Source organism: Agrilus planipennis, unplaced genomic scaffold (assembly GCF_000699045.2).
Source record: "Agrilus planipennis isolate EAB-ADULT unplaced genomic scaffold, Apla_2.0 scaffold83, whole genome shotgun sequence".
NCBI classification, from domain to species: Eukaryota; Metazoa; Arthropoda; class Insecta; order Coleoptera; family Buprestidae; genus Agrilus; species Agrilus planipennis.
In genome coordinates this window covers 573882-585617 of record NW_020438895.1, presented here as the reverse complement: position 1 = coordinate 585617, position 11736 = coordinate 573882, and the positions used below count along the sequence as shown (strand labels likewise).

At 33.4% G+C, this 11736-nt stretch overlaps 1 protein-coding gene across 3 annotated transcripts in view; it reads right to left on the bottom strand.

Annotated features, from left to right (window-relative positions):
* Positions 1-2719: 2719 nt before the first annotated feature.
* LOC108734297 (neuroendocrine convertase 1-like) overlaps positions 2720-11736 on the bottom strand; it is a 12269-nt gene continuing 3252 nt past the window's right edge. For 2 of the 3 annotated variants that reach the window (XM_025973136.1, XM_018465781.2), the window contains exons 2-12: positions 7530-7640; positions 7300-7467; positions 7049-7195; positions 6814-6979; positions 6589-6761; positions 5215-5427; positions 4914-5014; positions 4622-4840; positions 4221-4387; positions 3125-3258; positions 2720-2997 (exon numbers count right to left, since the gene is read on the bottom strand). In XM_025973136.1, coding sequence (XP_025828921.1) covers positions 2788-2997; positions 3125-3258; positions 4221-4387; positions 4622-4840; positions 4914-5014; positions 5215-5427; positions 6589-6761; positions 6814-6979; positions 7049-7195; positions 7300-7467; positions 7530-7640 — 1809 coding nt within the window. In that variant the 3' untranslated portion in view covers positions 2720-2787. The remainder of the gene's footprint in view (positions 2998-3124; positions 3259-4220; positions 4388-4621; positions 4841-4913; positions 5015-5214; positions 5428-6588; positions 6762-6813; positions 6980-7048; positions 7196-7299; positions 7468-7529; positions 7641-11736) is intronic. The other variant, XM_018465782.2, reaches the window with a different exon arrangement.

Below are 11736 nucleotides of genomic sequence, written 5' to 3'. Positions count from 1 at the left end.
GTAATATAATAGAAAGGGGTTCCGCAATCGCTAAATAACCCTTCAGCCTTACTGACAAACTATCTCATAGACATAATGGTACCTTCTATATAAACGCCTAACAGAGCTTAAAAAAAAATTATTGTGGGATAAGAATAACTTCCACTGCAGAATACTAATTTAACATTTACCAAATTAAGGGGTTTAGCACCCCGTAAACAACCGTTAGACCCGCTGAAAAATTCTCATAGGTATATCCCTTTTATGTATATAAATGCCTAACAGAGTTTAGATAAAAAACATTATTGCATGACAAAAATAACATTCACTACAAAATTCCACTTCAATACGAAACAATATTAAGGGGTTCACCACCCCACAAACAACCGTTGGACCCGCTGACAAATTATTTCATTTATATAATCCTTCTATAAATACCTAACAGAGCGCAAATACAAAAAATTATTGTGTGATAAGAAACAATTCCACTGGAAACTACTGATTCAATAGGAAGCATTATTAGGGGGTTTAACACCCCACAAATGACTTTTAGCCTCGCTGACAAATTATCTCATCGGTATAATTGTTCTATAAATGCCTAATAGAGTTTAGACATAATGTATTATTGTAGGACAAGAGAAGCTTCCACCACAAAACTCTAATTCAATATGAAGAAATATTAAGGGGTTTAGCACCCTATAAATATACGTTAGACCCGCTGAAAAATTATCTCATCAGTATAATCCTTCTGTAAATGCCTAACAGAGCTTACTTACAAAACATTATTGTGGAACAAGAAATACTTCCACTAAAAATACTGATTGAGTATGAGGCATTGTTAGGGGGTTTAACACCCCTCAAACAACCCTAAAACCCGCTGACAAATTATTTCATCGGTATATTCCTTCTATAAATGCCTAACAGAGCTTAGACACAAGAAAGTATTGTAGGACAAGAAAAACTTCCATTACAAAATTCTAATTCAATATGAAACAATTTTAAGGGGTTAAGCACCCCATAAATAACCGTTAGATCCGTTGACAAATTATCACATACATAAAATCCTTCTACAAATGACTCAAAGGGATTAGGTAGGTACAAGAAATTATTGTGGGACAGGAATAACTTGCTGTTGAAAATAATAATTCGCTATTTTAGGCAATATTAAGGCCATTATCTCATAAGCATAATCCTTCTTTAAATGAATCAGCACCCTATAATTAACCCTTAGAGTGAAAAATTATCTCATAGGTGTGAACCTACTGTAAATGACTAGGATACAAAAACATATTAATTGTCGGACGAGAACAACTTCCCTAAAAAAAAATAATGTAATATTGAGGAATTTAGCACTCTATAATCTAGGTCTGCCTCTACCCCTCCTAACTCCTGTTTCTGCCTCTAATATGTCTCTGACTAGACCTTCATGCCTAAGAAGGTGTCCTACTAACCTATCTCGCCTATTTTTTATTGACTTCCATAGAGTCCTCTATTCTCCTACTCTTTCTAATACCTCCTCCTAACCTTCTCTTTTCCGCCGCTTCCACTGCCCATGTTTCGCACCCATAGGTACAGCATCGTGTTCGAGACATATAGGTACCTTTAACAATCTTTTTCGAATTTCTAAATTAATGGTGACTCGACCCTGCTCTATNTAACGAAACGCAACTGACAGCAAAACGAAAAATTTATCAGTCTAGGGGTTCATTTGTTAAAAATGGTATAACAAAAATTCAATCTCGGTTGGGGGGGGGGGAGGGTGGCTGGAGTGGTGAAGAGGAGTTGCAATGTTTAAATGGAACATATATTATTTGTCGTCAGATTTACTTGAAACTTAATGGTCTCTCATTTAATTTCTGAAAGACCTATTTCGACATTTTAAAAAATTCAACCTCCAAAGGGGTATGGGGGTAAAAAGGTGTTGCAATTTTTGTTTGGGGCATACTTAATTTGTGATTGAATTTACTTGAAACTTCGTATATATCATGTTTGATATTATTAACCAAATGAAAAGAGGTTGCAACGTTTCCATGGGGTATATTGTATTTGTACTCAGATTTACTCAAAGGTTGCTCATTTATATACCTATCATATAATTAAAAACGTATTAAATGTAGGCCATGTTTATTACATTCATTGAAAATAATTCATAGCCATTTTTTTGTTTACTGACAGTTGACTAACAATCTTACACACACAAAGCATTAAGCAGCGCCTACCTTCCATGTTGGTGGAAATTTCTTGAAGAAAATTGTATTCCTTCCACTCAGTTTATACAATTATTTATTACAACACTACATCACTTAAATTTGATATATGCACATAATGTATTTCTCACTTTGAAACTTCGTTTCCGATAAAACACCAAAAATTCTAAATTCAGTACGAAGAACAAGTAAAGGACAACTGCGTCCTTGAAACAAATGAACTTGGTGCCTGTCATCCTTGTCGGCAATAATACGAATGATTAATAATTAATATGGTAACCAACAAATGACCAAGTTCATTTAAAGGATGTCGTTTGTATATGTAGAGATAGATACGGAAAGAACTGTAAGTCAAACAATGTTTGTTCAGAAACTAATACATTCATTATTAGCAAGCATAAATTGGATGATTGCTGAATATAAATAACTTCATAATTATGGAGTATTAAATAAAAAAGTATTTCATTAAAAGGAAATTATTATAAATTACTACAAATTTTTTTTAATCTTGGTCCATTTATACAATAAAAAGGGTCAAAGTAATAGAGACCATTTTATTATTATCCTACTATTTACGTTTTCGATTGGTACAATAAGTTAATTACAATAAATATTTGTACTTTTGTATAATGTTGCGATTTGCTTTTGGAATAATCGAATTAAAATTAAGTTGATTAACATAATTTTTAATGCGGTTATATTCCCTATTATAATTTCTGGATCCAGCTGACATATAATTTGGTCGATGTTTGGTCCCATGCAACCGAACTGTAACATCCGTTACCTCCCCCGAATTACCATACGGGCCAATCTAAAATCGAACCATTTATCAAACCGATTATCTTTTAACGCAGATTTATTGTACAATTTATTAAAAACGATATTCATGCATAGATTGTAAAATAAATCTGAGTTACCACATTTTTACTATTTTGTACCTTATCTGACAAAACAATTTTCCAAAGTCCATTTGGATTCTCACCCCAAGTCATAACGGACATAAAAGTCCATTCATGAAAACCAAATGGATTTTGATCGTGATCTCTAGGAGTAAGAAGTTGGACATTTGTTCCTAAAAACATTCGCAGTCAAGAGGCCCTGTATTTTGTATTAATTCGGGCATTCTATGTCAAATTGACCCTTCACATTTATCTGATTTTAGGGATAGTTTACTACGTATCTATTAAAATTTCTTTGTAATATCAAAAAATACAAAAGTAATTACTGTCTGAACCATTACGGATATACTTATGAAAGACATTGAAAAATTATATCGCTTTATTTTGAAGTGAATGAAAAATAAAAATGCAAGGCACGTGTATTTAATTGGTTAAATAATATAAGCATCAACAACCGAAACTTGAATACAATAACAATTGAATTATTTAACTTTTATTATCGTGCACAATAAATCTTATTTCTCTGATGAAGAGCCTAATTGGCTGAATATATATTTTTGCTGGTTTGAACTGGTTAAGGTTAAAGTTTAAACGTTAAAAAAGGACATTCTCCATCAGCGATAAGAAAAAGTCACTCGAAATCTTTTATAAAACATACTGAAAATATTGTAGAATGAAAAAATAACTTATTTATCAGCATACAAAAAAATCTTTGATGACGTGTTTGATACAAAAATTATTATTTTTTAGAAATTGTTTCACAAAAATAAGGTTTCAAAACATCCTAGTAGAATAACCGCAATCAAAATCGTTGTTTAGGTATTTACCGTTAATAATTTTTTGCCTATAACTNTACAAAAGTATAAAATTTATCCTAAAGGAAGATTAATAGTATCACATCAATAATATTACGTATAACGATCGACTTTTTTTAATAGTTATCACAATTAGGAATATAGCAAAATGGGTAATTATGTCTTTTCACTTACAAATATAGGAGGGGGTTGACTTGACATATGTCATTTTTGGCGTCATTTCGAACATGTCTATGTATTTTTTTAAGGCACCCTTCCACCTGAATGTGGGGTTCAATTTGACACGAGATCCCCCGTGATAAATTCCTTATCAACCTTACCAGACGGCGATGTTAAATTCAGTTCGAGAGCCCCTCGAATATTATAACTAATACTCATTTGCACTTCTACATGTTCCAAAAATTGGATTTCATTTATTGAACCCTTGCACCCATCGGAATCAAAAGGGACAGTTATGGGATTGCCGAATGAAAATGACCCATTTTTTCTTAAAAAAGAAAAGGACAAATTCGTTCGAGAGATTTTTAGGTAGAGTTAATTTAGAATGACATAAACCTTGGCAATGATAAAACTCCGTCGATTTATTGATACTGATCGCCACTTGTTACATCATCGCACATTGGTACCGAGTCATGTACAATATGAATGCGATAATACCCGTTTCTCGCGCAGTTGAAGGCCCATGTCATTCTAAAGGACCTATACATTACAGTATGCTTACGGTAGACTTATTTTATATGTGCAAACAGATTTTTCTGGTACACTGGTCCAATTCAAAGCGGCTATGACCATGCCATAAGCGTTCATGAGACCAAACCCAAATCGGGTATTGAACCAAAACCCAGCAGCGTTCTGTTGCCAACCCGGGTTCTCATAAACGGGGGCGGGTTCGGATGTCCAAACAATCAAATGTTGAACGTCTCGCCAGGTCAAATTTGGACTGATGCACGAACACAAATCAACAAAAAAGAAAACGAGTACAACAACTACACAAAATGTTTCTGGGTACTCACTTTGCTTCAAGAGCTAACGCAATTATTCCGGCTGCCAATGGGGCCGAAGCCGAAGTTCCCGTGTGTTTGATGGTACATTGGTTAAACAAGTCCGTTGTAGCCTGTTATTTTGTTTTTAATGATTACAAAATTGTTTAAATTAATTAATAACAATCTGATAAAGATGAATAAGGTTTTTATTTATTGTAAAGGCACACCGACGTTTCGTCCCAAGCACATTTGTCGCCGTTGGTGTAGTTTTACAACAAATAAAATACCCTATTCACTCTTGCTCTTTTTAAGATTTCATACTTAAACTCACAATCATTTGGTCTCTGTATGCTCCCGAAGAGTACGTTACAGCCAATGTGGAAGCACACGCCTCTCCGTACCAGGGAAACTCTCCCTTTTGTGACGCACTCCCGATAGAAATTGTGTAGATACTTGTTAAATAACCATCACAATTACAGTTATCGTGTTGACTACCCCCATTCCCAGACGCCCATACGTATATCGCCCCTTTACCATTCCTACCCTTAAAAAATAAAACGATCAGGACGAGTATACGACATGGTCTCGTAGCCATTTACCGCATTCGATCTAGTTATGTACCTAGTACCTACTTCGAAAGCAATGGAACTAGAGTGCCAGAAATAACTTTAATTGACAATACCTACTCATCAAAATCTAGCTACAAATATTCTTGTTGTCCCGTTTGTCAGAGACTTCTAACTTCTTGTTAGAGGTATTTCAAAATTTCATGGGTCGCGAAATGCGTGAGGGGTGGCTTTTTATTAGCTTTCCCGAATTGAAATGGGACATATACTGAATACTGACATGTTGATGGAGCGGCAATAGTACCTGCACCCTAAGCTCAGCAATGTCTACAATGTCTCATAGAAGGAAACTTGTCTGTTATTGTTGAAAGTATTCATTTCTACCTCAAGCAGCGCAGTACATTACCGCAAGGAATTTTGAGTTCATCAGTTTTGAATTTTCATGCACCCGCTTCCGCAATTACAGAAGTTTCGCTTACATTTTCACATCCGCTTCTGCATCTGATTTCGCATTTTTATGATGGAAGCTTATCAGAACTTAACAAAATTTTCTTTCTCATCTTTTGGAAAATCAATATATCGAAACAGTAAAATAATCGCAAAAATTTACTACTTTTACTAGTTGGCTGAACTGAAACACAATTTAAATGAAATTAGTCGTTGCACAGCTGATACCTGCGCCAATTTTCTGCGACCCCTTTGTTAATAATAACATTGTCCCCGTGCAAATAACTTTATTATAGTTTAGGGCCTCGTATTTCGTATGTTGATATGTTCCATATTTTATTCTCTTATTGTTTTCCTACATTAATCTAAAAACATCAGGATTTTCAGCTTCCCCTTAACAGTTTTCCTAATAATTATATTTCCAAAATACTTACAGAGTTATAGCGTTTATTTATTTTGTATATTTTGTTGATATTAACGATGCAAGTGCTAAATGCAAAATCTGTAACTAAATATTCGCGAAAAGCGCGTACGACCACTGCAATAAAGAGTCACCTAAAATCATTACACTTCCGCTTCCGCAAAAATTTACTATTTACTTCTGTTTCCGCTTTTGTTTCCGTTTTAATACTTCCGTTGCATCACTACCATACTCCAGTAGCCCATGACAAAATGGAGTAATTGAAACTAACCTTTTTTACCCCGTTCTCCAAAGCTTCCGAAGCAAGGCGTCCGGGACCATCGACAGTTTCGCCATCGTCACTAGGACCCCACGAAGCACTATAAATATCCACTAAGTTTAAACCATAACTTAATGCTGTCCCTTCGATCCTATCATTGATCGGACCGTCCAATATTTTAACCCCTATAATGTTTCAAGACTTACACGAGGTCGCATAATTTTCTAATAATACTACCGCCAACTTTTGCATTAAATGCAATCCCAACGCCACACTTCAAATTGTTAGCTACCATTGCTATCTCTCCCGCACACCTTGTACCATGGCTATTCGCCCTGGTACGGTCATAGCGGGGAAGAGGATCGTCATCATCCTCGTTACAGTCATAACTTATTTCCGGATCCTACAATAGAATTATTATCAATAATAATAATAATTCCATCGTCTTATACATGCTGGTGTTAAAACTTACGTAATTTATTTTCAAATCGTCGTGGGTATATTCTATACCATCGTCTAAAATATTAACCCGAATCCCCTTTCCCGTTATTCCCATTCTGTACACCGGAATAACGTTTAAGTCGAGTTTTGGAAGATCTGAGCGCGTTCTGGTATCTTGCTAGAAGATATAATAAATGTCGTCACTTATTTTAATACTTTTAAAAATAGACGACCTCAAAAAACACAAATTAATGTACGATGTACTTAAGAGATGGTTATTACCAAATACCATTGCTGACTCCATAATTCGTCATTAAAAGCCCTTTCCGAGTTTCTCGACTTTATTCGCTGGAATTCATCTTTCTCGACTAAACTTTCAAGAAAATCGTCCAAATAACGATAATCCCTTTTTTGTCGAGGTTTCACCTTTTGTTTTTCGATCCAAATCACCTTACGAATTATTTTATTTTTAAATAATTTTGTTTGATACACCTGCACATATTACAATATACCCTTTTATCCTCTTCTAAGCTACGGCGCACATTATTTCCATCTCTTTTATCGTACTCAGAATTTTTATCATTTCTCGGTAATATGACGTAAGTGTCTTTAAATCCCCGAACCTATAAAACAATATCAATGTTCTTCATTAGAATTTCTTCCGCGTTATATATTTTCTATAAATGTTCTCGAATTTTCTTAGATTTCGACGCGAGGATGAACAAAATGTTAACCAAGACGTAAGTTGAGAGGACAATGACCAGGGGCACCATTACGTCTTTTTCAGTTCAGTTTATACGAAAGAAAGAAATTTCGTTAGTGTTGTCTTTTCCTACCGTAACTTCAGAATATTAACCTTAATCGAAGGGTATAGCAGGAAAATTTTAGGATAATGCCTAGTTCCTTTCCATATACCTGTTTTTAATTAGGGTTAAAATTTTCGATATGTCGAATTCCCTCCTAATTATACATCAATTGCCTGCAAACGGCGGCGGATGACCTTGAGTGCTAATTGCTACTATAAAGTCATAAAGAGGGAACTTGGCTAGTACCCGGGACGAAATTCGACTAACTATATTTTAACCAAAACTACCTGCGGGAGGGAATTCGGCATCACCGGAATTTTATAACTAACTCTTTGATAATGAACTAACAACCGAAACTTGTTAGTTTTTTAACAGCTGAATAAAAACAGTGAAACAGTACCAACGAAACAGCAGTGCAATTTTTCCACGACCCTATTTTGTATGTTCATGGATTTCAAATCATTAACTAACACCTTCACACATCTGCTCGACGCGTGCCAAAGGTCGTAAAGAAGAAACGATATAATTAAGAGCAACATGCGTCAATGGGTAGAGGTTGTCGTAACGCATTATTTGTACAAATAATACTAAAATAATCAACTATCAGGAGCCAGGAGAGCAGAAGTTAAAATCTAGAAAACTACTGGGAACGAACAGGAACTAACAAGGAATAGGAAATATCTAACAGTTATCAACGTAGATTCGGCTTGAATACGGACTTAACGAAACTAGTAATATAAAAAAATTTAACGTGATTGTTTGGAAACATAACAATAACTTAATGTACGATAACAAAAAGTTTTGAGATGACTTAAAGCAAGTAAATAAAATATTGTAGATCATGCCCTAAGGTCAAAATATAGGGCAAATTAGAAGAAATATTATTACAAAACGCTTTTTAGAACACAAGAATTTTTATGTGATAAACATAACAGAAAATACAAAATATATTTCCCTTTTGTATTTTAAATGTTAAATACAAAATACGTATTTTCAAAATACTTTTTTCAAATAAATACTTTTTTGTAGTAGCTATTTAATTAATTTTCCACATTTACTTGAGTAGATATAAAATATTTTTTAAGAAAATCTTGCAGGCATTTACTCGTTTTCTCAAATATATTTTACTTTTGTATTTTAAATGTTAAATATAAAATACGTATTTTCAAAATACTTTTTTCAAATAAATACTTTTTTGTAGTAGCTATTTAATTTTCTATATTCACTTAATATTCAGTAACTTTTCTTATACAAAACTGGATTCACGTAAACCGAGATATAAAAAACCCACAACAAAATTTATTTAAAACCAGGAAACTATGAAAGTCAATAATATCTAAGGGTCAAGTTCAAGTGACCAATTTTACCAGAGATATGTAAAATGGTTTTTTAAAAGTATTTAAATACAAAATGCAAATACATTATTTATTTGTTATTTCAAATGTAAAATACGAAATAGATTTTGATTTTATATTTTCAAATAAATACTTTTTTGTAGTAGCTATTTAATTTTCTATATTCACTTAATATTCAGTAACTTTTCTTATACAAAACTGGATTCACGTAAACCGAGATATAAAAAACCCACAACAAAATTTATTTAAAACCAGGAAACTATGAAAGTCAATAATATCTAAGGGTCAAGTTCAAGTGACCAATTTTACCAGAGATATGTAAAATGGTTTTTTAAAAGTATTTAAATACAAAATGCAAATACATTATTTATTTGTTATTTCAAATGTAAAATCAAATGCAAATGGTCATTTGCAGGTCAGGTCACCTTATAGCAATTGAAAGTGTTAAAAATTTTTAATCGGAGGTATGTTGGAGGTGTATTTTAAATGCAAGTGTTTCAAATAAATCACATCTCTGCTCATTTGTCCTTGTATATCTATCACTAAAATGGTCCTGTCTTTAATGATTAAAAAGTAGGGGTTTTAGTGTGCATCCTTGTCTGGCTCCTTTTCTAATATTTATTTCTCTACGTTGCTGCTCTAGCTCTATAACTATCTGTATCTGTATCCTTATGCAAACTTTATATCCCTGTATCTCATCCCTACATTTTTAAGTTTCAATTCACCTATTACTGCATTGAAGTCTCCTACAGGTATTAGGTTTTTCTGCTCTTTCACTAAAGTTAAATCGTTTTCTATATCTGCATATACAGCTTCTACGTTTTCATCATTGTAAGGTAATGTAAGCATATAGACCTGTAGTATTACCGTTTTTACCGGTTTTTAATTTAATCGNATGTTCGCGAGCACACAATATAAATTTTATAATGTATTCTACTATCTTATTGTAACATTTCTTCCTTTGTAAAGTCACGTTCGCTATATTACTGTAATTTCCAAATTTAAATTCACGTATTTTGTCTGTACCTGAAATGGGGTATTGACCTGACTGACAGGGTTGCCTTGCACCCTCAATGTTATTGTTAACGCCCACTGGCGAAACTATTTAAGTAATTAATAATACACATTTTAGACAGTATCAAGACAGTATCGATAACAGTATCAACATAGCAACAATAAATTCACATTCATACTCAATTAGAGCCTACTTTTATACTTTTACATTTAATTTTATTCATTTTAGTTTATTTTAATTCTAAGTTAAGTGTTGACTATTAAATATTTAAAACAACAATCGTTATCATTTACATAAAATAGTTTGCTCGCAATTAATTTGGCGTGTAAAGTGAGAATACCAGAAAGAACTCTTTCAACCAAAATTTATTTTCTCACAAACAAACAACAATTACTCTTGCCTGAGGAAGTCAGTGAAGACATAAAAGAGTTTATTTTCTAAACCAATACCAAAGTTTCGATAAAGGATTAATTATTATCGATAAAATTACTTTTACACGATTTTTTTTACGTTTTACTCATAATTTAGCGCAAGTTACAATCAATGATCTATTAATACTGTTTTTTTAATGTTTAACACTACCCCCCTAAAAAGTTCTCGTACCCTCTTAGCATGTCACCCCAGTTTCTACAGCTGCTGGGTATATGCCTTTCTGGTCCCCCTTTGTTACGCCTAATCGACATATGGGTGTTGACAGACGTGTGCATGTTCATTTGTTCACATATACACTCTTGTTTAGCGCCTCCTGCGATACATGTCCCTGGTAAATTAATCTATTTTTGTTCTACTTTCGCGGCACGCGCCATACAGCCGATGATTTGATATCGGTAGGGGGTGGAGACGTGTGTATGATCTATTTTTAGGGGGTGAACATACACGAAAAATCTACGTACATAAGTCGTATGAACTCCTGATACGTGGCGTCGATTTTGGCGCGTTGAAAGTCCGAGAATCGCGACGCTAGCGTCGGTCATGACGTAGCGACGTCGATATAAAATCGATAAAAATAGAATAGGTACTCATTTTAATTACCTCGTAAGACAGAAGCGTCGTACAAACGACGCCAGTTAACAGCGCCACCATGTCACTTTTAATAACACAGGTCTGCGATAAAAAAGTTTTTTGTATAAATTTATCTTAAGCATGCAAATGTTGGTCTATATTTTGCAAATATAAACTTTGTTTTAACGTATCACGTCACATTTTTTTTGTATGTAGATTAATATATGTATATATAAATAGTTCTTTGAATCGGCAAATTTATTTGTTTTTTCACAAAATTCATTTTATAGCATATATTTCTATTTAATACTCTCTGACTGAGCATTATATTGTCTTTTACTTTATTTTAGATAGTCTAAAAGTAACTATAGTCGTTTACACCGCCTGAAAAAAAATTGTTTATAGCGCGCCATTATTGAGAGAGATATAATAAATACTAACGTCTAATAAAAAATTGTGTTTCATTTAACTTTAACTATGGCTTCTGTAAAAACAATTCAAAAGTATTTTTTTACATTTGCGGACAATATACAATAGTTGG